Source organism: Muntiacus reevesi, chromosome 15 (genome assembly GCF_963930625.1).
Source record: "Muntiacus reevesi chromosome 15, mMunRee1.1, whole genome shotgun sequence".
Taxonomy (NCBI): domain Eukaryota; kingdom Metazoa; phylum Chordata; class Mammalia; order Artiodactyla; family Cervidae; genus Muntiacus; species Muntiacus reevesi.
Window position 1 is genome coordinate 22,880,829 of NC_089263.1, and position 26,977 is coordinate 22,907,805.

The following is a 26,977-nucleotide window of genomic DNA, read 5'->3' on the forward strand; positions in this document are numbered from 1 at the left end:
CACAAAATCTAACTTTACTTGTACAAATAAAATAAGAGCTGGTGGCAAGAATCATGGTACAAGAGAACGCTAGCATTTCTGAGGGATCTGTGTCAAGACCTTCACAATCCCCAAGTTCACAGGTACTACAAGGGTACCGCTGGCCACGCTTTTATATCCTGAAGGTTCCCTGTGACAAGCAAAGGCATCGGAGAGTTGGATGATGAGTGAGGCTTCCCATGAGCCAAGAAAGCTGCTCCTCCTCAAACATCTGCCTCACAGAGCACATTTCAGTTTTAGCAAGACCACAAATTACCATATTCTTGGGCTTTCCACTCACCTGCAAAACCACCAATAGTATGGCCTCAAATATCATAACAGCAGGTCTACCGCGCACTTCACCCAAGACAATCCCGCCTCCCCAGGGCCGACCTGAGCACATCTCTGAGGTAATCCCAGGATAAACAGGACCCTCTCCAGATCTGAGATTTGAGTCAGAACTTGCTGGATGTCTGAAGCTATTTCTGAGGCAGGAGATAATGGTTATGGAAAATTCCAGAAATTTGTAACAACTAAGGCTCCCAAGTTCCTCAACATGCTGACCCTCGTCATACAGTCAACATTTTCATTCACATTAAAGCCTCCTGTTTGGTGTAAATACTTACATCATTTTCTAAAAAATTAAACATGCTTCTTTCAGCCAACTCCTTTGACTCTTCAAATTTTTCTACTGCTTGTCTGACTTCTTCATCTGGTATCTTACCTACTCGCTTCTTTTTATAATCGTAATCCAGGCGGCGGCCTTCCAGCTTTTTCAGGTGGTGCTAAGAGACAAAGGAGTCCTTCAAAGAACTGTTACACTCAAACACAACACAAACAAATTGTTGGCATTTCTATGAAAATAGTCATTGCTTTTTCTCAGCATAAATTCTAGGGGGCAGGACCCCACCTTATACTTCTTTTGTGTGTACTCAGCATCTATTAGCAGCTCTTTTCACTGCTGGTCAACAAGGAATATTTGTGGAATGACTGAATGGGTAGATGGATGGATGGATGGAAGATAAACTGAATGAGTGTCTATATGGAACATAAAAATGCAGTATCAGTTTTTAGATTAATTTTCCAAGGTTCTCTATAGAACTCTTCAATTGAGCTCCATTAATTTCCAGGTAATTTCCAACCAAATTAACTATACTCCCAAAAATGTATGTTTCTTTTGGCAACTCTTCACTAAGAAGTAGATTATAAAACACAAATTTCTAGTATCCTCTTGAATACATAGGGATCGTCCATAAATTTCCCAATTAATTACAAAATAAGCTGAATAAACGCTATTGATGAATGTAATATACACAGAGGAATGAAAGTATGATGTCTTTAAGAAAGTAAAACAATTACTAATATTAGAGGTGTCCATTCAGGGAACACGGTGCCTCCTGTGGTAGTAAGTTCCCCATTAAATCTGTGTCTAAGCTGAGGGATCTCATGCCAGAAATAGTATAGAAGGGATCACTATACAGGTCAAGGGAGTTACGATTATAACCCATGGAAAACAGATATCTGATATTGAAGGTGGAAGTCAAAACAGACTCTCCCACTGAAGCATGTGGGTAGCTTAACTATTCTTTCTAGTGGGAAGCACTGGTTCTAACTTCCACAGTGGCTGGGTGAAAAAAATATGAGACAAAAAGTCAGAACCATCTCTCTTACACGTTCCGTGACTCTGGGCAAGTCTCTAAACCCCTCTATGCCTCCACAACTATTGTTGTAAATGGGGACAACCAGGCTTAACCTGGCTACTTATGGGTGATGAAATGTCTGTAAAAGTTCTTTGAATCCACAAGACCTTTTATAGATACGTCAGGCATATGTTAAATGAATGGGTTTTCCAGTCAGGAGGTCCAAGAAACATAAAGCATAGTTGAGACTATGAAAAGCCTACTGAATATTGGACACAAGTCTTGATCATCTATAGTATTTAGGTTTAAATGTATACAGTTTCTCCATCAAACCAGAGCTGAGTAACAAGAGATACCACTTAAAAATTATCTTTTGCATAGGGAAAAGCATTTAAAGCTATGTGTATTTTGAACATTTATCCCACTTTTTATTTAGGATCCATATTCATATCCAGCCACCCTACTGAACCAGGTCAAGTGGAAGAGCAATGTAATCTGGTGAAGTTCCTGTCTTTCTTCAAGGACAACAGCACAAGAAGAAACCGCATATTATGTATTTCCACAAAGGAGGTATTTGGTTTAAAGGTTCTGCATTTGGGAAAGATACTTGGTATCCCCGCAGTTCATAATACCTCTTCTCTAGAATCATCTGTTCAATAATAATCTGTGAGCACAAAGGCTGTCCCTTAGGAAGACCACTCTGGCTGTGATGTGGAGAGTGGACTGCAGGGGCCGAGATGTGAGGCTGGGAGTCAAGGGCTGCTGCGCTGATGTGTTTAAACATTAACCAGAAGAAGTCAATAGAGAGAAAGGGGAAGAAGGGAGGATCTGGACAGAGGATGAAGGATGTGGCAACGGCCCTGAGGAGGTGAGGATGAAGGACTCTGGGGCCCAGTGGAGGACTGGCCTAAGGGAGCAGAATAGACACCAATTTCCCTGATATGGAAGAAAAAAACGGGACAGTGGGAGTAAGGGGCTGAGCGAGGTGCTGGGCATGGGGTAGGGGAATGTTCTGGGAGTTCCTGAGTGGATGCTTTCATTTTTCGTTCAACCTCCCCGAGTTCCCCTCTATAGCCCTTGGTTTCAGTGTGAATTCTAAACGTCTACATGGGCACCCAGGACTCTCCCCCGGGAAGCTCTGGGATACGGCCCAGGAATCTGCATTTCTAACATGAGCTGATGCTGTTGCTGGCCCTGGGACCACACCAGGAGAATCACTGGGCCTGAAAAAGAAAAAGGGGGATCTCCCCAAAGTTCAGATGACTTTCAAGCTGGTCCCCGGCTGCACTCAGACCACTCCTCAAGGCCCCAGGAGCTGGGTCTTCTGGGCAGCTTCTCAAGAGGATGCCCAAAGCAGGTCTCAGTGCAGGCTGTCCCTCCAGAACAGAAGTCCCTGGGGGGGTGGAAGTCTCAAGGCTGCTTTTGCGCATCTGCCAAAACACCACCAAATAAGTGGTGTGTGATTCTTTACGGGTCCCTGAAAGCTCCTAGATATGCTCTGGAGGGCCATTTTTAACATTTTCCAAACACAAAATTGGGCTTCCCTGGTGGCTCAGATGGTAAAGAATCTGCCTGCAGTGTAGAAGACTTGCGTTCAGTCCCTAGGTTGGGAAGAGCCTCTGGAGAAGGGAATGGCAACCCACCCCAGTATTCTTGCCTGGAGAATCACATGGACAGAGGAGCCTGGAGGATTACAGTCCATGGGGTCGCAAAGAGTCAGACACGACTAAGAGACTCACACTAACACTAAAAACAAAATGCTGATTCCTAGATACTGATTTCCATGAGAAGTAATGGAAAATAATGATCACTAGTGCAATGAATCAAAAGACGCGGTCTGGATGGGAGGGGAGTTTGGGGGAGAACAGATACATGCATAGGTATGGTGGAGTCCCTTTGCTGTCTACTTGAAACTATCACAACATTGGCTATACTTCAGTATAAAATAAAACATGTTTTAAAACTAAAATAAAAAAGATTTGAGAGAGTAACACTGAAACACATACAGTACCATGTGTAAAACAGATAACCAGTGGGAATTTTCTATATGACATAGGGAACCCAAAGCCAGCCAGTGCTTTGTGATAACCTAGAGGGGTGGGATGGGGAGGGAGGTGGGACAGAGGTTCAAGAGGGAAGGGACATGTGTATACCTATGGCCGGTTCATGCTGATGGATGGAAGAAACCATCACAATATTGTAATTATCCTCTAATTTAACATAAAAACTAAAACAATAAATAAGTAATAGATGGTGGCATTAAAAAAAAAGATGCAACTAGTACTGAGTGATTTTGATGATCAAAAAATCAGTACAAAGTTCTGGAATCATTTTGTTATGTGAAAAACGACTGTAGAAATAGGTATCTTGAGCTTGGCTTCTAGCTGGCTTCAATAAGACACAGAATAAAGGTCTAGCTGTCCTGGACTCTTTCCTGGTAAGCCAGATTACCATAACTGAGTTATTATTTCACTCCCCACAGTAAGATGATGCTTTCACTGAGTCGCTATGGAAATGTTCTAATGATTTTAAACAGTATAAACATCATATTAAGTAGCAACAGGCAGATGTATAGCCTAGAAAACTTACCCCAATCTCTTTTAAATCTTTGTCTTGTAGTAACTGAAGTGGATCAATAAAAGTTTGCTTTACATTAATATCAAGAGAATCTTTCACCTCAGCCATTAGCTTCATGGATTCACCAACTTCTATCAATGCACTGCCTTCAACAGAGAATACAAACAAAAAAGGTTCTTTAGCAGACTTAAATCTAAGTAAACAGTGATATTTATTTAACTCCTTCCCCAAAGTTTGTGATGATCAATGATGTGAAACAAAGTCCTCAGTCTGGGACCTCTGAATCTTGACCCAGAGAAAAAAAATGTTAAAACGAGAAAGTCTTTCTATTTTATACATTTTCCTCACTGCTTCTGCACTTTCCACTGCAGAGGATTAAAACCAAAGCTCTGACAGACTGAGACACTTGCCATATCCACCACTAGAGGGGGTTAAAGCTCCTTGATTTTAAACTGGTGGTTTTGTGAACTGGCACCAAAGGTTCCTTAGAAACTAGAACAAAATACCTCTTTGTAAACAATGAAAAGGATTCATTCATGGGGGCTAAGTATTAACCAATAAAGATGACAACAGAAATAAGTGAACAAATCCTCCTCTCAGCTTCTGGCTTCTAGGTCTTCTTGAGGCCTTGTATTGAATACTCCTTGTATTCTTGAGATGGTTCTAAGCCTCCCGACCCTTTCTGATCAAAGAAAGCCTGGCAGTGTCACACGAGCAGGATGGGCAGGATCTTCTCCTGCAGTGAGGTGCAGGCCAGTCACACCGGGCCTGAGCAGCCATAGGCAGCTTTAGCTGGATTGAACCCTGATATTTGGCGCCAGCTAACCCGCAATAGTACGCAAGTAGGCATTCGGGGAGTGGAGGGGGAGGCAGTGGTTCTAGGTGGCTCGTGGTAAAGAATCTTCCTGGCAATGAAGGAGATGCAGGAGACTTGGGTTTGATCTCTGGGTGGGGAAGATCCCCTGGAGCAGGAAATGGCAGCCCACTCCAATATTCTTGTCTGGGAAATCCCATGGACAGAGGAGCCTGGCGGGCTGCAGTCTATAGGGTCTCACAGAGTCAGACATGATGAAGCGGCTGAGCATGCATGTACACGCTCTGGTAGCTGAGCACAAGGAGGGCTGTAGTGACCAAGCTGACCAAACTATCTTTGCATCGAAGCCCCTGCCCTGTCACCTGACCAGATGCACTGCAGGACTGTCCATGGATGTCAGGGCCTGCCTGGCAGCCTCTCCTGTTCCCTTCACTGGTCAGCCTTCAGAACAAGGAATAGGCCATCTTGGTCCCAATCACCCAGGAAATAAAATTCACATTATACTGCTCCAAAGGACATAGATACCCTCTGAGACTAATTAATGTTTCAACATTTGAGGGTTTTTTTTTCAAGTTTTCAAAAGCCTTTCCCCCCAGTTTCCTAAATGAATTACTATGGCCTAATATCTGAATTCTCAATTGCCATATCTTGCCTTGTTATCACTACAAGAGGAGCAAACATGCCAAACTCTCCAGGAAGACTTAACAATTCAATTCACCCACAATTTAATTTATCAATTGACAGTAATCTCAATCAAATTTAATATGCTTTTTTGTGGCGTTCCCTAGCAGTCCAGTAGTTAGGACGTGGTGCCTTTACTACCATGGGCCCCAGGTTCAATCCCTGGTTGGGGATCCTGCAAGCTACACAACGTGGCAAAAAAAAAAATTAAATTAATAGCTTTTTGTTTTTAGTAGAGGGAACTTAAAAGGACTCTAAATTTCATCTGGAAAAATAAAATAGGTGAGTATGTCTGTGAAATTTTTATAATATCTAGGGGAAATTTTAGTTAAATATATTTTAAAATGATGATATTTAAAACAACATGGTACTTCATCAAAGCGGAGTACAGATCCAGAAAACAGAAGAGAAAGATCAAAAACAAATTTAAAATATTATATATAAAATTTTATAACAGAAAAGCTGTAGCTGAGAAAGGTTGAACTTTTCAATAAAGTATTAGGGCAAGTAGCTGTGTATTTGTGAGAACACAAAATTAAAACCCTACTGCACAGTATTTGCCCATTAAACTCAAGAGCTTGGAAATTTAAAGGTAAGGAAAGAAAACATGTGTATGAAAATGAAGTATAAATAAACATTTGCAGTTTACTAGTGGAGGGGGAGGGGTGGAAATGTTTTTCTAAACATGATACCAAAGCCATAAACCACAAAAGAAGATCAATGAACCCCACTAAATAAAAAGCAAAAATCTTTTTCCATTACAATGATCTCTATCTACAACAGCAGAAGGTACAGGCATACCTGGGGCAAAACTTCATCCAACATATGTGACAGACAAAGAGTAAATATTCTGACAACTGAAAAAAGCTCATAGGGAATTCCCTGGTGGTGTACTGGCTAAGACTCTGCGCTCCCAATGCAGGAGGCCCAGGGTTTGGACCCTGGTCAAGAAACTAGATCCCACAAGCCACAACTAAAGATTCCACATGCCACAACGAAGATGAAGATCCTACATGCTGAAACTAAGAGCCAGTGCAGCCAAATAAATATTTACAGAAAATAAAAAGTTCACAGAATAGTAAGAAAAAAAAGAACACCTTAATATAAAAATAAGCAAAAGACACAAATATAAAACTCGCAAAGATGATGACAAACATGACTAAAAAACCAGCCTCACACACAATCTAAAACATGAAGTTAAAACAGTGCCCAGATACCAGTTCTATTTGCTAGAAATCAGATTATCAGTTATTTAAAAGGATAACTCTCAGAGTTAGTATAACTGTGCTGGGAAACATTCTCATACCTTTCTGGCAGGAGTGTCAATATGGTATAACCCTTCTGGAGGGTCATTTGAAATTATGCTTCAAAAGCCTGAAAACTAAGCATACTCTTGACTCAGCAACTTAATTACTAGGAATTTCTTCTAAGAACATAATCTTGGATATTTCCAAAGCTTTATCTAGGAAAGTGGCTATCATAAATGCTGTGCAAATTTTTTTCACATTAAAAAATCTAAATATCCAGTAAATGGAATTAATTGAACAAACTATCGATATATGGAACATTATGCAGTCTTTAAAAAAAAAGGACTGTGTGGAATATTACTCAGCCATGAAAAGGAATGAAACTGAGTCATTTTCAGGGATGTGGATGAGCTAAGAGTCTGTCATACAGTGTAAAGTAAGTCAGAAAAAGAAAAACAAATATCCTATATTAAGGCATATATGTGGAATCTAGAAAAATGGTCCAGATGAACCATTCCTACAGGGCAGGAATAGAGATGCAGACATAGAGAATGGACATGTGGACATGTATGGTGAGGAGGGGAGAGTAGGGTGAACTGGGACAGTAGCATTGACACAGACATGCTATCACATGTAAAACTAATAGCTGGTGGCAAGCTGCCATATAGCACAGGGTGCTGTATGTGCTCTGTGATGACCTGGTGCTCTGTGATGACCTGGTGCTCTGTGATGACCTAGAGGGGCGGGATGGGGGTGGGCGGGAGGAGGGCAGGCAGGGGATACATGTACACATATGGCTGAATCACGCTCTTGTACAACAGAAACTAACATAACATTGTAAAGTAATTATCCTCAAAAAAAAAAAAACAACACAGTGGAAAGTAATGTGGAAGATTGTTTAATAGCATGGACCGTGTTTATAGTCAGTGGGAATAAGCAGATTACAAAAGGGAATTAGGGTATACATACTATCAGTTTAGTTCAGTCACTCAGTCGTGTCTGACTCTTGGCGACCCCATGAATCGCAGCATGCCAGGCCTCCCTGTCTATAACCAACTCTCGGAGTTTACTCAAACTCATGCCCATCGAGTCAGTGACGCCATCCAGCCATCTCATCCTCTGTTGTCCCCTTCTCCTCCTGCCCCCCATCCCTCCCAACATCAGGGTCTTTTCCAATGAGTCAACTCTTCAACTGAGGTGGCCAAAGTACTGGAGTTTCAGCTTCAGCATCAGTCCTTCCAATGAACACCCAGGACTGATCTCCTTTAGGATAGACTGGTTGGATCTCCTTGCAGTCCAAGGGACTCTCAAGAGTCTTCTCCAATATCACAGTTCAAAAGCATCGATTCTTCAGTGCTCAGCTTTCTTCACAATCCAACTCTCATATCCATACATGACTACTGGAAAAACCATAGCCTTGACTAGACGGACCTTTGTTGGCAAATGCTATCTAGGTTGGTCATAACTTTCCTTCCAAGGAGCAGGCATCTTTTAATTTCATGGCTGCAGTCACCATCTGCAGTGATTTTGGAGCCCAAAAAAATAAAGTCTGACACTGTTTCCACTGTTTCCCCACCTATTTGCCATAAAATGATGGGACCAGATGCCATGATCTTAGTTTTCTGAATGTTGAGCTTTAAGCCAACTTTTTCACTCTCCTCTTTCACTTTCATCAAGAGGCTTTTTAGTTCCTCTTCACTTTCTTCCATAAGGGTGGTTTCATTTGCATATATGAAGTTATTGATATTTCTCCCGGCAGTCTTGATTCCAGCTTGTGCTTCTTCCAGTCCAGCATTTCTCATGATGTACTCTGCATATAAGTTAAATAAGCAGGGTGATAATATACAGCCTTGACGTACTCCTTTTTCTATTTGGAACAAGTCTGTTGTTCCATGTCGAGTTCTAACTGTTGCTTCCTGAGCTGCATATAGGTTTCTCAAGAGGCAGGTCAGCTGGTCTGTATTTCAATCTCTTTCAGAATTTTCCACAGTTTATTGTGATTCACACAGTCAAAGGCTTTGGCATAGTCAATAAAGCAGAAATAGATGTTTTTCTGGAACTCTCTTGCTTTTTCGATGATCCAGCAGATGTTGGCAATTTGATCTATGGTTCCTCTGCCTTTTCTAAAACCAGCTTGAACATCTGGAAGTTCATGGTTCATGTATTGCTGAAGCCTGGCTTGGAGAATTTTGAGCATTACTTTACTAGCGTGTGAGATGAGTGCAACTGTGTGGTAGTGTGAGCATTCTTTGGCATTGCCTTTATTTGGGACTAGAATGAAAACTGACCTTTTCCAGTCCTGTGGCCACTGCTATAACCCCACTTTAAAATTTTAAAAACTGCATATGAATAGATACAAGAATAAACCAAAGGTATTAATATAAAGAACAAACAATAAAGAGTATAACTGGGCCCATCAGTGGGAAGGTAACTATGGGTGATGCTGGCATCTTCTTTTATTTTACTTGCCTATGTTTTCTAAATGTCATAAGATGAACATGTATTATTTTTTTAATTTTAATTAATTTAATTTTTGACCATGTCATATGGCATACAGGATCTTAGTTCCCTGACCAGGGATAGAACTGTGCCCCTGCATTGGAAGTGTGGAGTCTTAACCACTGGACTGCCAGGGAAACCCTGAACATGCATTTCTTGATAATAGGAAAAATTAATAAGGGTTGTTAAAATGAAGGTTTTGTGCATTACCAAAACTCAACGAAGGCTGCGTGCTCAGCTCTCCCCAGTGATGTGGTAATACTCACCAAAAGTGGAGCCTTCCCCGAGCTCCTTGCCGTATTTCAGCATGCAGTCACCCAGCAGGCCCTCCGTCTGCGGGTACCCAGTGGTTTTCACCTGGCCTCGGATCTTCGACACAGTGTTCAGCATTCCTAGCTTAGCTCTGTATGCTTAAAAACATTATCATTTGTAATTCCTTAAAGTGGAACGGCAGAGTGACAGGTACACAGCATTTAACAAATGCGGCTGCAAAATCAAGGTCACCCTAGACTCAATGTCAAGAGACCTGAGACAGGAAGGGCCCTGTGTGACCCAGTTTCTCACATGGTTTCCTAGATTATTAACTAGGATAGGTGCTAAGGGCCATGATGAAAAAAAGAAATTAGGGCACACAGTGTTGACTCCCAAATAATATTACAGTAACCGAGGCTATCATTACCTTATCCACAGCTAATTCATTGAGTCAAGACGCTGACACTGGGGAAGACATATTTTCCTAGGGACCAACTGCAAACTAAGAATAGAATGGCTGAGGTGGGTGTTTCAAACCAATTGGTGGTTAACACGCACCTCCACCCCCAAGAGTATCCAGACTGATGACCTTCAATGTCATGGTACAAGGGCACTGCACGGCACACTCCTATTTAGGAAGCAGAACCAGTGGGAGACGGACACTCCCATGGTGAACAGGAATCTCGGCTGATGCTCCCTTGGGTGCAGCTCTACTTCTGGACCCAAGGAGAATGGTGGGTGGCCACTAGATCCTTTCTCTGACCTAGGCCATGAGGGTTGACTAATCCCAGCTCTGTGCGACACCCCATGCTAACTACTAGGACCTTAGAGAGACCTAAGACAGGGACGCCCTGTGACCCAGTGGTTAAGACTGTGCTTCCACTGCAGGAGGCATGGGTTCAATCCCTGATCAGGGAACTAAGATCTCCCATGCCACTCAAGGTGGTCAAATAATAATTTAAAAAAATAGAGACACCTAAGACACACTCTGCCCTCAAGGAGTTCACACATAGTTCTTGGAAGGCAAAAAATCCAAGATGTCATTACACAAATAAAGTCTTATGTGGTACATAGAAAAGAAGATATAACAATATGCTGAATAAAGACGGAAAGATGTCCCCATCTCGAAAGTTCAGAAATAGTGTAAGATGCAGAAAAGGAATGCTTATGGTTTATAACCAACAGATAAAGGGGAGGCTGCTTTGACTGAAGAAGAAATTAATACAGAACAAATCAGGAAATACTTAGGGGAAAATGGTACTATGAACTGAACTCCAAGCTAAGGATCTGGAATTATATTCTGCAGGCTAGGTGATGTTTGAGATAATTTTAGGCAGTGAAGGGATAAACTTTTATTTTCTCTGATTTTAATAATTACATATTTATTTTCATGTATTCTAGGCTAGTGCTTCCCAAACTTTAATGTGCCTGCAAAACACCCAAGGATTCTGTTAAAATGTAGAATATTTTATCCGATATATGTTTTTAGATTTATTTCCTAGATTTTCAGATGTTTGGATGTGTGCTGATTCCTACAGCCGAGGGAATCACAGTAATTATATACAAATAATAAATTCATACAAAGTAAAAGCAGATTTGGAAATCCACAGAAGTCAAAACTTGGACGCCCTCTGTTGGTCTCTATAATTTAGAACTTAGGAAAACTTCATCAAGGGAATCCTGCTTCAGTGCCTAGGAACGAAAGACCTCCTGTCAAGAAGCTGCAGTAACAGTGGAGCTTCTCATGTTTCTCAGGTTTATCCGAATCACTTCATCAGCATTTGAGCCATGAAGTGAAAGCAGTTTCAAAGTCACTGACACTGTTAGAAAAGGATGGCAGAATTTAAAAAAAAAAAAAAAAAAAGCAGCAGCAAGTGAATAAGAAAGTATTGACAAAATATTTAGTGGGTTTCCAAAGCATCTCTTTGCTTAGAAAAGTATCTTCATGCTTCCCAGGTGGCACTAGTAGCAAAGAATCCATCTGCCAATTCAAGAGACACATGTTCAATCCTTGGGGGGAAGATCCCCTGGAGAAGGAAATGGCAACCCACTCCAGTATTCTTGCCTGGGAAATCCCATGGACAGAGGAGCCTGGTCGGCCACAGTTCATGGGGTTGCAAAGGATCAGACATGACAGAGCACACCCGCATGCATGCAGAAGTGTCTTGCTCTAAGATCAAGACTCCATCCAAATAATGTCTCCATAGTTCACAGAAGTCTCTGCCCTGTTTGTCATCAGCTAAGAAACACTGCAACTACCTTTAGTCGCTCAACTTTAAACTATTTAATTTCATTATTTGGACATAGAGGACACTGTTTCTAGATCATGTCAACCATACGCTCAGTAAATATTGGTTATTAGAATCTGTGATGCTCAGTAAAACTCGGTTATTAGAATCTGTGAATGAACAATTGAATATTTCAAGACATTTTCTAACTTTACCTGGATTTGGCTGAAGATATTCTGTGGCTTTTGAAAGAATTTCTGCAACAGCTTTATTGGTAATGTCTATTTTCTTTTAAAAAAAGAAAGAAACATAAAAATATTAATAAATGACAAATTCAACAGAAAAACAAACAAGAATAAATTTCATTAAGTTAGTATTTATAACAACACTGTTATAATGATTTTAACTCAAATGAGCCTTTCAACATTTTGGGTAGAGGGAATATTTTCTTAACTTTTAGATTCTGGGGCATCTTTTCAATAATTGCTCCTCCCAATGACAGTGGAGAACACTAACTTCTTTTTCAGCATTAAAATGAATATTAATGTAATATTTAGGAAACTTGGAAAAGTTATTATGCTCCACTAGATTACTGGATATATTTGAAGGTCTCTCAAAACCAAGCCTAGATGTTTCTGAGCCAAACTTTCCATGAATGCTGGGTGAACTTGAATTTCTGTACTTATATAGGATGCCAGAATACAGATTCACATGAGAAACTATGGGCCTCCCTGGTAGCTCAGTGGCAAAGAATTGGCCTGCCAATGCAGGAGACTCAAGACTCAGGTTCCATCCGTGGTCCGGGAAGATCCCCTGGAGAAGGAAATGGCAACCCACTCCAGTATTCCTGCCTGGGAAGTCCCATGGACAGAGAAGCCTGGTGGGCTACAGTCCATGGGGTTACAAAGAATCAGATATGACTTAGCAACTGAACAACAACATGAGGAACTGCTTCAGTAAGCCAACAACAGAGGAACCATCATGACTGTTATCACTGAAATACACATTCTTCTGTTCTGTGGTCAGAAGATGTTAACCTCAGAGGCTTCCCTGCTAGATTAAGACTGAATCTCCTTCCACAAAACCAATTCTGGACACTGTGGCTTTTGGTTAACCAGAAGATAAATGTGAGCATATACAGTAAAGTTAACTATGCACATTTCAATAGCTTTATTTTATACCATCAATAGTAGAAAAGAGAATGTTTTAAAGGAAAAGGATATTCCACTCATGAGAACAATTTAAAAATCATCAACAATGAGAATAAATATTTGTTTTAGGTTTGATGTTAAGTTTCAGGGAATCCTAAGCAATGCATTTGTATTGTAGTTTGAAAACTCGAAGGGAATTTGCCTAATTATATAATGAGTTGGTGATAGATGTGTAAGCATTTCATCTGTTAAGTGTATGACTAATGGAACCTAAAGTGAAGTTCACTGAAAATGATCGCCATTTTTCTATACTGAAGTTGTTCTTGTTTAGTCGCTAAGTCATGTCCAACTCTTCGTAATCCCATGGACTGTAGCATGCCAGGCTCCTCTGTCCATGGGATTTCCCAGGCAAGAGTACTGGAGCGGGCTGCCATGCCCTCCTCCAGGGGATCTTACCGGCCCAGGGATCAAACCCATGTCTCTTACATTAGCTGACAGATTCTTTACTGCTGAGCCCCAAGAAAAGCCCAATACTGAAATTACTAAATGTAGGAATAAGATCCAGACATTTAGTTTAAGGTTTAAGACTTGGGTTTGAGATTTATAACTTTGTATAAATTCAATATTAATTAAAGCACAACTTGGAATGGTCATTCCATGTACACAATTCTCTTGGGACATGAAAAGCCACCAGGTATCTAAGAATCACCTCTGAAGGGTGAGGGTGAGAGGAGGCAGAGGCAAGAATACTTTCTACTTAGACTCTTCTGTTTCTTTTGGGGGAAAACAGCAAGAAACAAACAGCCCAAAACTCAACAGGCCTTGCTCTGCACATACTGGCAGTGCTTCCAAGACAGCCCAGGAATCAATACAGGGAATGAATCCTTTACAAATGAAAGAGGATGCCACTAACCATGTTGGCAAATATGGCCAATCAAGATAAACACTGAAAAAATAACTCGTTGCATAAAAACAAAAAAAATTAAAAACAAAACCCTGCTTCTAGAATAAGTGGAAATACCGGGGGTAGGGTGGGTACAGGTGTTCAGATTAAGAAAATGCAATGAAGGGATTTCCCTGATGGTCCAGTAGCTAAGACTTCGCCCTCCAATGTAAGGGGTGTGGGTTCAAACCCTGGTCAGGGAGCTAAGATTCCACATGCCTCTCAGCCAAAAAATCCAAAGCACAAAACAGAAGCAATACTGTAACAAATTTGATACTTTTAAATGGTCTACATGAAAAAGAGAAAAATCTTTTTTTTTTTAAAAAAAAAAAAAAAAAGGAAGAAAATGCAATGTACATATCTCAGCAAACCATCAGGACATGTGGGAGAAAGCAGAGAGGTGACAATTATCTTTGTAATGTCTCCCTGGGCATCTTTGGTGGCTAACTACCCCTAGAATTTCCACATGCGTTGGTACCTACCTCTGAGGTGCCCCAAAGTCTAGGTCCCTGACACTCCCAGACCTCAGTCCTGACAGAGCTGCTGACAGTCCTGGTTTATAATATTCTCTTTTTAAAAAAATTACTTAAAGAATCCACATCTGTCTTTGTATCCTTCTTATTCCCTGTGTAGTTTATCTGTGTTTTCCCTTTTCCCTCTCTTGCTCACACTTACTAGAAGTGGTCTTTCAAAAAAAGATAATTCTTGGTTTTATTGATTGAGTCTACCTTTTGCTGTTATTATTGCGTATTTGATTAATCTCTCATTTATCTGTATTGATTTCTTCCTTCCACCTAGAGTGATTTGTTTTGCTGTATTTTCCTAATTTTTGGTTTGAATGATTTTTTTCATTCTCTTCCAACATTTATTTTCTATTAAATGCATTTAAGACAGCTGTATATCACAGGTTTTGACACATAGAATTCTCATGACTAAGTGATCTTTAATTTTACTTTCCATTTCCTCTTGAGATAAGAATTATTTTTGCATGTTCTTCCATTTCCAAACATCCAGAATTTGGAAACTATACCCTCCTTGTAATTCTTGTGTTCTACGATTTTACTTAGGAAATTTGTATTTTTCCCTACAGTCCAGTAAATAATTGATTACTGAAACTGCTTTGAAGGAATTTGAAGTGAATATAAATTCTCAATTTGAGAAATACAGACATCTATATTTACTTAAAGTCAAATTTACTAGTCATATTTTATGCAAATTCCCTATGATCCTATTTATTATTGTCAATTTAATCTGTTATTTTATGGGAAAGCTATGCATTTTTGTCAGTTCTCTATGAATTTCTGATTGCTTTTGCCTTCTATATTTAGATGCCATGTTATATGATGCACAATGTTATATGATGTCATAGTATTCAGATAGACTACATGATACATCTTTCGATAATGCTTTAAAATCTTCTTTTTCCAGTTAGTATTCTTTTGGCCTCAGATTTTACTTTGACATCACTTTTATTCCTCTGTTGTGTATGGTTAGCATTTGTCATGGAATATCTTTCTCCATTTGTTGTTGTTCCATCATTAAGTCGTATCTGACTCTTTGTAACCCCATGGAGTACACCACGCCAGGCTCCTCTGTCCACGGGATTCTCTAGGCAAGAATACTGGAGTGGGTTGCCATGCCCTCCTCCAGGGAATTTTTCCAACCCAGGGATTGAACCCACATTTCTCATGTCTCCTGCATTGGCAGGCGGGTTCTTTACCACTGAACCAACATAAACTTTGTCATTTCTATGTTATGTTTCAGGTGAGTCTAATATCATCTAATTCACCTCTTGTAGAAAGTCCTTAAAGCTTCTTGTCACCTATTAGATATTTCCATGCTTTTCGATGCTGTAATAAAACAGATAATAGATTTTATTTTTATATTTCTTCTGTCACTCACTTGGGTTTTGGGAGGAAAAAGAAGTAATCAAGAGAGGTTTCAGTCCACCAACTGAAACTAAAATTCCTGAAATGTGCTTTTAAATTTAACCTTTCAACTGAATCACTTTGTTAGTAACAAAGTTGCATAAAATATCTTTATTTATCAAGAAATTTTAGTTATTTTAGGTATGCCAGTGATGTTTAAATGTTCTGTGTTTCTCATTCTTTCAAAACTGTTTCCAAAAGCAAAACAAAATAAGCTTTCTGTCAAGGCATTAACATTGCTAGAAAATTAACTGTGCTCACCCAGAAAACAAGAAGCTCCCTGGAGGACAGTGAGGCCAGGTCCAGATCATCCCGTAGAGGGTAACCCCACACACATACCCCATGGCACAGTGTGGGGCTGGACTCCCTTCCCCAGCATCTGCTGAAAGCCCTGCTACCTGCTACAGCCTGTATCCTCCGTGTTACACCCAAGGAAGCCTTTCCTTGGAAAGCAGAGAAAGCTCTGATTTCGAATCTCAGTCCTCTCTCACTGGGGGAGTCTGGTTAGTAACACAGGGTTATGTTTAAAGGTCCCAAAACAAAGGGAAGGGAACTGAGGAGACTGATAACTAGCAATAGTCCAACTTTTGCCTCCACCTAAACTATTCCACGGGCTTCCCTTGTGATTCACTGGTAAAGAACCCTCCTGCCAATGCAGGAGACACAGGTTCCATCCCTGGGTCAGGAAGATCCCCTGGAGAAGGAAATGGTACCCGCTCCATTACTCTTGCCTGGGAAATCCCAAAGACAGAGGGGCCTGGCAGGATATAGCCCATGGGGTCGCAAAAGAGTTAGAAATGACTTAGCAACTAAACAACAACAACAAAGGACTTCACACAGGTGACCAGGAAGCTTGTTCAGAGATACAGAGTCCATAGTCTTTCTTTGCAATGTGATAACAATCATTTCTACAGTACACTCACTGGATTTTTTAAATGCTTTCACACATAGAATTTTTTTTTGCATAATTCTTAAAACATCCATGTGAGGCAAGCAGAGCACACATTATCATCCTTGCGTCACAGGTCACGAAAGTTTGAAACAGCTTATTCAAGTAGACGTAGCTGGTTCCAGTGGCAGAACCAAGATAAAAACTGTTATGCAGCTGCTGTAACACATGGAAACAGAGTCCTCCACACATTAGATCAATGTTTACATATTTGAAGAGTCTCCTCCCAATAACACATTTTGACTCTCCAAGATAATCACAATTACTTTGGCTGAAACTGTTCACTAAGATGGGCCATCTTTTGAGCATTCTGACTTTGTCCAGTAGAGGGCACCAGTGAGCCATAGCCCATCTCTCAAGGGCCAGGGTCTTAATTTGAAGAACTGCCTTTTGGATTTCATAATCTACACCTTAATTCACACCTCCTAGATCCCCACTCTAATATCCTTTACGATATCAGTATATGTCATATCACAGTAAAAGTCAAATTTATGAGATAATTTACATTAAAATGTTCTCTTACCCTTTCCATGTCAAGAAATTCGTCATCTAGTTTTGTTCCTTCAACACCGCTTATTTTTTCACTAAACAGCTGTAGAAATAAACACAAGTAATTGTACAATCATTCATTATCACAGTATTTGACTCAAATTATTACCAAAAAAAAAAATATTCAATTCCAAATTGTTGGATTTTTTTGGATGAAATCCTTTAAGAAAATCATTGGAAGGAGTAACCATAGCTAAGAATATGGGAAAATACACACTCCTCACTCATTCAACAGACATCTATTACACACCTACTATATGTAAAACACAAGGCAGTTTCTCTAGTAGAAACATAAATAAGATCTTTTATCTTTGTTGTAGCAAGTGGGATCTTTACTTGTGGCATGTGAGATCTAGTTCCCTGACCAGGGAACGACCCAGGCCCCCTGCATTGGGAGTGTGGAGTCTTAACCACTAGACCACTTATTTTGAACACACTAAAGTTCATCTGTGTTAAGGAGGAGATGGAGAATGAATAGCGTAATTGATTTCATAAGGTATGAGAAGTATCTGCTTTATGTAATTAGTGGTAACTACTAAAAGCACAAAATAATTAACATACATATAATACTATGAGTTATAACATAGTATCCATACCAGCACATCAGTGGAAAATCAATGTTTCCCTATCCAAAAGAAAACAAAGATAAAGGATATTCAGGAGAACATAAAAGGTGACAAGTGGAAACTACAAAATTAAGATAGTAATCACAAGTCCAAAAAGGTCAGTAATCATTATCAATGCAAATAAGTTCAACACATGAAAGGATAATTAATAGAGTCGATTTTAAAAATCCAGCTGTATAGCTTTTAAGAGACATACCTAAAATGTAATGCACAGGAGAGTGAAAATATTAATAGATAAATTATCTTCTTGTTGTTGTTTAATTGCTAGGTCATGTCTGACTTTCTGTAGCCCGACAGGCTCCTCTGTCCCTGTGATTTTCCAGGCAAGAACACTAGAGTGGGTTGCCATTTCCTTCTCCAGAGGATCTTCCCAACCCAGGGATTGAACCCAGATCTCCTGTATTGCAGGCAGATTCTTTAGCATCTACAGCCATGAAATTAAAAGATGTTTGCTCCTTGGAAGAAAAGCTATGACAAACCTTGACAGCATATTAAAAAGCAAAGACATCCCTTTGCCAACAAAGGTCCATATAGTCTAAGCTATGGTTTTTCCAGTAGTCATGTATGAATATGAGAGTTGGACCATAAAAAAAGCTGAATGCCAAAGAACTGATGCTTTCAAATTGTGGTGCTAGAGAAAACTTGAGAGTCCCTTGGACAGCAAGGAGATCAAACTAGTCAATCCTAAAGGAAATCAACCCTGAATCTTCATGGGAAGGACTGATGCTGAAGCTGAAGTTCCAATGCTCTGGCCACCTGATGTGAAGAGCCAACTTATTGGAAGAGACCCTGTGCTGGGAAAGATTAAGGGCAGGAGGAGAAGGGGAAACAGAGGATGAGATGGTTAAATAGCATCACCAACTCAATGGACACAAATCTGAGCAAACTCCGGGAGATAGGGAAGGACAGAGGAGCCTGACCTGCTGTAGTCCATGGGGTCTCAGAGAGTCAGACACAACTTAGCGACTGAAGAACGACAACAAAATTAATAAGGAGAGACCTGATCTAATAATAAATGGAGCAATTCACCAAAATTCTGGTATAATATAATCTACCTAACAGCATAACTCAGAAAAAAAAAAATAAAGCAAAAACTGAGAGAAATAACTGAAATAACAAATGCACAATCATTAAGGAGATTTAACACAAGTCTCTCAGAAAACTGGCAGATCAAACATGATTAAAAGAAAATAACTTGGAAGGGATACAGATAGTTTTAATGATCAAATTAATATCCTTGATAAAATATGCACAAATATATATATCCCTCCAACTAATAAACAGATAATATATAGTCTTTGCAAGTACAGACAGAACATTAGAAACAGTGATCATTTACTAGGTCACAAATCAGTCAACACCATACAGAACACGTTTTCAACCATAATTCAATTAAATTAGAAATCAACAATATAAATAAATATGCAGGTATAAAGTTTTAAAATTCAGCCCTAAATAGCTATGAGTTTAAAAGGAATTCCCAAGAGGAGTTACAAAAAAAATTAATAATGAAGATACATCAAAATCTATGAGATGCAGCAAAATCAGTGTTTTCAAATCAATGTGTTACTTTAAACTCATTAAAAAAAAAAAAAAACACCTCCATGTTTCAAACTGATACATGTCATTCAATCTAACTCAACAAACATCTGAAAGTCTACCAACTATGTCAATATGCTAAACGTACAAAGATCAATCAATCTAAGTACATTTCAGGGCTTCCCTAGCAGCAGCAGCTGGTGGCTCAGTGGTAAAGAATCTGCCTGCCAATGCAGGGGACATGGGTTCTATCCCTGGTCCAAGAAGATCCCACATACCGCAGAGCAACTCATCTCATGCCCCACAACTACTGAGCCTGTGCTCCAGAGCCCGGGGAACACAACCACTAAGCCCACAGCTGAGCTACTGAAGCCCGTGCTCCGCAGCAAGAGAAGCCCGAGCACTGCAACTAGGGAGGAGCCCCTGGCTCGCCGCAACTAGAGAAAAGCCCAGGTAGCAACGAAGACCCAGTACAGCAAAAATAAACTTCCTTAAATACATTGCAACCACTTACGCTGAGAAGCAGAAGTAAAATGGCCATAACACAACGAGACGCAGAATAGAGGGAAGCACAATTTGCTCTTCAAACCCAGACGGAAGAAAGCAAATTAAATGCATGAGAAGGTGCCAAGAAATTCCCAGAACTGACCAGAAGGGGGACAAGGAGATTCATTAGGAGATAAGGGACACACACACAATGAAGAGGCAGACAGTGAAAGAGTGTCCAAATTTTAGTCTAAAACTCTATCTACCCTCTCCAGCTTTAAACACTAGTAAGCCCTCACCTATCCAGCTTCTCCATCACAAACACCGCATCTGACCTGGGCTTGCGAGATGGAAGTAACGAATCTAAAATACACATAGCTAAGGAAATGTATCTCCTGTGATCTTCCCCCCCTGAGAAAAAGGGTCATGTTGCCAATTAGACCTGTCCCAGGATGGCCTGTTGCTATAATCAGAGATGACAATCTTCATTCACCATCTACTTCTCGGTGGGTTCCAATTTAATCAATGATGGGAAAATAAAAACAGTTATCAAAGACTACAACAGAGCAGTGATGCAAAAGACATTTATTTGGGAGACATGAAGTTTTTGCTTTTCATCTAGATGTGTTGGGGGTTTAGTGGTAAATGTTAACACAGCCTTGGACTTCTACTTGTGCAAAAAAAAAAAAAAAATCTGTTTTCAAAGAACTCTTGGCTTCTCCAACTTCTTCCCTTTTATGAAGCAAGAAATTAGACAGCAAGAAAGCCAGAACCTAGGAGAAAATGTAAAGAAGCAGATTTTATACCTCAGGATTTCAGAATGTGTTTTGGAACAGTATTTTCCAACACACGTGCCACAAAACACCTGTTGCACAGGATACGAGGAAGAGTCAGACAGAACAGCTCCTTCACCATGTCCTTGGAAACACGGCGATAAACAAAATTAAGCAGACCTCTACTAAAAGAGACTTTTCAGAGACTTTAAAGTGGAAATGGGCATTATTGATTTCCAAGGGGCTGCATGTGAGATAGAGCATTTCCCACCATATCTGGTCATGGGAGATGTCTCAGCCGAGTAGTATGTGCTTTGAGAAGCCCTGAACCAAAAATTTCACCTTCTTTACTGGCTCTTTTTTTTTTTCATTTACCAGTCAGTAGTCATGTCCTGCTGTTATCAGCTTGGAAAACAAGGCAATACTCAAGTGTAAATCTAAATCATGAAGGTTATTTGTAAGTTGTTAACATTAGGAGACGAGCACAGGGCACTTGTGAGTTCTCTGTGCTAGTTTTGCAACTTTTCTGTAAGTCTAAAAATATTTCAAAATACAAGATGATTTTTTAAAATCTCTGAAGGCAGCAGAGAGCAACCAAGGCAATCAGGATTTCAGAGGCCCAAAATCATGAAGAAGGGAAATGCACTGAGAAGAGCAATACAATCACAGCTGCTTTTTCCCTTTGGGGAAATTCTTGCCTTGCAACACATGATATAAAAGCTAAGCAGAAAGCCTCAGCTTAGAACCTGCAGCAGCTCTGCTGGGCTGGGAAGAGGGAAACCGAAGTGCACTGTAACCTAGGAAATCAGGCTAGAAGAGGCCAAAATTTCAGGAAAAGAGAAAAGGACATATAAAGAAGTAAACCCAGTAGGCTGTGTGCAATTTTCTCTCAAGGCTTTTGACAATTCTTAAGCTGCATATGCACAAGGCAAGATACTTGGCTACCAGCAAAAAGTGGCTGCTAGAAGGCTAAAGATCGAAGTGGAGATTTCTGCATTATCACAGTGATCAAGAGACAAAATTATAGAGTTCAAGATGCCCCAAAACAAGAAACCTCAGTAAACACACCCTGGGTTTTTGGTTCAAACCCTGAAGACCTAAAGGCAAGGTCGAAAGAGATGGGCCCTCACAAAGCCTGATATGCAAACTTGAATTAGTTCAGTCCCTGTGTGCATTAAGGCTATTGACCTTTACCCTCATTATGTGGCAGAATAAAACTTTCTCTCTGGAGGAAATCTTCATATACAGCATCTACCATTAAAACAAAAAAATCATTTACCATGCCAAGAGACTGAACCAAACAACTGAAAATTAAGGGAAAAATAATAACCCAATAGCCAATCCCAACACTGACATCAAAAATTATCTTTAAGATAATTATGATTGGCAAACCCACAGCTAATATCATATTCAATTGTGAAAAAAGGAAAGCTATCCTTCTAAAATTAGGAACAAGACAAGGCTGTTCACTCTCACTACTCTTATTCAACATGGTATTGGAAGGCCTATAGTTAGGGAAAGAAAAAAAATAAAAGGCATCCATATTGGAAGGAAGAAGTAAAACTGTCACAATTTTCAGATGACGTGATTTCGTATATTGAAATCCCTGAAGATTTCACTTAAAAACTATAGAGATAATAAATACAGTAAAGCTGCAAGGTATAATATCAATATGAAAAAGTGTTGTAGATGTAGAGAATGAACTGACCATTGTTGGCAGGAAGGATGGGGGAAAGAGATAGTTTTATTCAATTTACATAAAATTTAAAAACAGAAAAAACTAACCCATGATGATAGAAATAAATGTAATGGTTATCTTTAATTCTGAGTTACCAGGGAGCATTTCAAGGAGCGGGTCACGTTCTACATTGTGAATTGGTTTTGCGGATGTGTTCATATTGTTCAAATACATCAAGCTACATATGTGTGAGCTGTCACTTCCCTGTATGTATATTTTATTTAAAAAAAATGTTTAACTCACTCTCCTATGAGCCCTGCATTCAATGCTTTCAATAGTTGCAATTATCATATTTTCACGATTTATTTATCCACAGGGAAGCTTAATAAACAATACTGGTCCACTTCTTCCTCCCTTGTCTCAATAATAGAAATAAAGTTCACTGTCTGACTATTTACATCTGGAAGGGTCTGCTTCTTAGAACTGTGACTAAACCATACAGAATCGAATCACCTAAACTCAAAAGAACAAAAAGCCTGTAGGCTATTACATGGTATTGCATCCACTGTGCCCTAAATGCTACTTTCAGTTTAATCGTTACAGCAGCAGGATAAAGAAATTAACAAATGTCAACAAGAGAAAGTAGATAGATAAAATACCTACAGAAAATGTTGCAGACGTTGAACCAAGATAGTGGCGTGAACACACACACATCTTCCTCTTCACTGTACCAAATACCTTTAAATAAACTTTATATATATGTATATGTATATATATAAAGAGAGGCATCTGACACATACATAACAGTGCTGAAAAACAAAAGGGTGCTAACAGCAGATCAAAAATGGTGAGAAATTCCTAGAAGACAGAAAGCAGATGGGATCAGCAAGCTGAGGAAATGGACCAATATAGATATGGCAGAAAACCTCTCCCAAGATAAAAATTAATACGGAGAAATTCCAAGTCTGAATAAAATGAGCACAGCTAGAACAGAGTGGGCTCCCAAGAACTCACCCAGAGACTTGATAAAAGAACCATATAGAAAGCTACAAGGATCAACGAAGACTGTCCAGCCTGTCCCCATCTGTACGTGAGGGCAGGGTCTGCAGTTACTCCATTTTTGGTTCAAACCCCTGACATACTGCTGATTAGAGAATAACTGGGCAAATTATGGAAGCTCTCTGTGCCTCCAATTCCTTATCTCCAAAATGTAGAGACATAAGGGTTATTACATATATATATTCAACATTATATATGTGAATATGTATAATATATGTATATATTATATAATAGATATACACGGGTGCATGCGTGCTAAGTAACTTCAGTTGTGTCTGACTCTGTGACCCTATAGACTGTACTCTCACAGGCTCCTCTGTCCATGGGATTCTCCAGGCAAGAATACTGAAGTGGATTGCCATGCCCTCCTCCGGAGGATCTGCCCAACCCAGGAATCAAACCCATGACTCCTGCATCTCCTGCATTGGCAGGCAGACTCTTTACCACTGTGCCATCAGGGAAGCCACAACTATAATAGCTTGCAGCCAAACTCATTCCTACTTGATAGACCTTAGTATTGATACAACTTGAATGGTTCTATTCAACCTGCTCTCACCAATGACCTTTTAGTTTCTAAACTCCCAAAATAAATTTTCACTTTTAACTAACATGGTCTCTCTGGGTATTCTGACTCTACTGACCAACCTCTTCCTCAGAGTTCCTCTTCTTGGCCTGTGGAACCTAAGTCTCTTCTCTTTCGTCCCTGGATACTCCTTTATTACCACTGAAGTTATTTTTTTTTTTCTCATCCTACACACACTCCTCCCCTTCCTACCCACAACTCATCAGCCACTAAGTCCTATCCTACATCCCAAACATGTCTTGATTCCATCACCTTCTCTCCACTTCCATGAACACATCCTCCGTTCAGGCCTCTACTCTGAGAACCTCCCAGCTGGGCTCTTTCAACCCCTCCTCCACAGAGCTGCCAGTCAGCTATCCGAAATGGCAACTGAATAATGTCATTCCCCACACTGATTCAGTGGCTTCCCGTTACCTTTAAAATAAAACCCACCTCAGCTTCCCTGGTGGCTCAGTGGTAAAAAATCTGCCTGTCAATGCAGGAGACACAGGTTCGATCCCTGATATGGGAAGATCCCACATGACACGGAGCAACTGAGCCCATTCATCACAACTACTGAGCCTGAGCTCTAGAGCCTCAGGAGCTGCAGTTACTGAGACAGCATGCCAAAGCCTGAGCCCTGAACTTGAGCTCCACAACAAGAAAAGCCACCACAGTGAGAAGCCCATGCACCGCAATAGACAGCAGATCCTGCTGGCAATTAAAGAAAAAAAAAAAAAAAGCCCATGCAGCAAAGACCCAGCACAGTCCAAAATAAATAAATAAAATCAATTTTTAAAAGAATAATTCAAAAAAAGCCCTTAACAAAATTTCTTTTTAAAAAACCCATCTCCTTAACACAGTGGACCATGCCCTCGATGATCTGACTGCTCTAGTCGCTTTCCCGCCACTCTTGATCAACACTGCACACCCCTTCCTTCCTAATCCTGAGTCCCTTGGAGTATCCTGCCCCTTCCAGCCTTTGCACATGCTATTCCCAATGCCTCGGAAGGCTTTCCCCATCTAGCTAACCCCTAACGAGGCTTCAAGGCTCAGCTCGAGTGTCACAAGGATGGCCCAGCTGGGTGCCTCTCCTGTGGATCCCTCCACCCAGCAAGTGTTAACACAGCACTTATCCCACTGACTGTCGGCCAGCCCCACGCAGGGGCCTGTGAGGTCCCGGAGAGCAGGATCTCGTCTGTCCTACTCAGGACGCATCCGTAACACTAGAAGAGTACATGCCAAACAGTAGGCCTCCTGGCCAATAACTGCTCCCCCTCCCGCTCCCCGTCAATGCACCGAAGGACACTGAGGTAATCCATGGAAATGGTAAGAATATTGTTTGAAATTCTATTAGTGACTCTCTGCTCTGCTCAGTTGCTCAGTTGTGTCTGATTCTTTGCGACCCCACAGACTGTAGCCCGCCAGGCTCCTCTGTCCATGGGATTTCCCAGGCAAGAATGCTGGAGTGGGTTGCCATTTCCTCCTCCAGAGGATCTTCCCAACCCAGGGATTGAACTCGCGTGTCTCTTACATCTCCTGCATTGGCAGGTGGGTTCTTACCACTAGTACCACATGGGAAGATCTTTCTACTAATGACACTTTTCTCCAGTAAAAGTCCAGGAAAATTTGATCCTGAATGATAGCAAGGAAATAACTATACTATGTCTAACCATGTGGTCTCCAATGAAGATAATAAGATTCCAGTCAGTGAAATTAAGAAGGTTAATAAAAATTCTCATTGTACAGTTGCTACATGGCAATAACAGAAAAGAAAAGCATGATGATTAATTGAAGGAAAGCAAACCTGTTGCTTTAGTAACTTCAAGATAAGAAAAATACTAGTAACTTCTGATTCTGTCTGGGTCACTTTACAAGAGCTATGTGGAATGTAATCTCAGAAACTTAGGAAAAAAATTCTTCATATCAAACAAAAATAACTGAACACAGAGTTACAAGTGAAAGGCATGAACCTATATGACTTCTCTTTGGGAATCAGAAGACACATTGTTCATGAGAAAACAACAAAGAATATAGTATCTAGATTTCTTTTTAAGTCAATAGAGCAGCAACTTGTAAGTGTTGAAGCTTTCAGAAGAAAATGCTGATTCACCAATACCATCTTGCAAAAAAAAAAAAAAAAAAATCTCCAGGACCACAAAGGTTTAGCCTCAGATCTCCCTGACCGTGCACACACTCCACTGTTACTTTCTCTCATGCTGACCTCACTCACCCCCCAATACTCCAAGAAGAGCCAGACTAGAGAATTCCCTGGTAGTCCAATGGTTAGGACTCAGTGATTTCACTGTCAAGGGCCTGGGGTTCAATCCCTGGTCAGGGAACTAAGAACGCACAGTCTTGCAGTTCAGCAGGAAAAAAAAAAAGCCAGACTTATTTGAAAATTCAAAACAGGTGGAGAAGAAATCACCTTACATAGTTTAATCCCTTTCTACGGCCTCTGTCATATCCTCTGACCCTAGCTGTTGGGTTAAATTTAACATCCTGTACACCAAATATGACCTTCTCCATTTACTAGAAGGTTTTGGTGACCACTGGGGTAGTTGATGTCTTTGCCAACACATGGGCCTCATGGAGGAGAATCCTCACTGATTTCACATTCAGTTGCTATCGGAAATGTGATACCACTGAGGTATACAAAAGATAACAGCAAAATCAAAACTGAACAAAATAACCCCACAAGTATTGAGGCCACACCAGATGCTTAAGTTAAACTTGGGTCTGTATCTGGAGCTGAGGGCCAGATGTCATAAAAGCTCC

The 26,977-nt window shown here is 40.3% G+C and overlaps 1 protein-coding gene across 1 annotated transcript in view; it reads right to left on the bottom strand.

Moving 5' to 3' along the window:
• SH3GL3 (SH3 domain containing GRB2 like 3, endophilin A3) overlaps positions 1-26,977 on the bottom strand; it is a 103,721-nt gene that overhangs the window by 35,633 nt on the left and 41,111 nt on the right. Inside the window, exons 2-6 of the mRNA XM_065906405.1 lie at positions 17,451-17,519; positions 12,172-12,244; positions 9,743-9,886; positions 4,248-4,381; positions 645-803 (exon numbers count right to left, since the gene is read on the bottom strand). Coding sequence (XP_065762477.1) covers positions 645-803; positions 4,248-4,381; positions 9,743-9,886; positions 12,172-12,244; positions 17,451-17,519 — 579 coding nt within the window. The remainder of the gene's footprint in view (positions 1-644; positions 804-4,247; positions 4,382-9,742; positions 9,887-12,171; positions 12,245-17,450; positions 17,520-26,977) is intronic.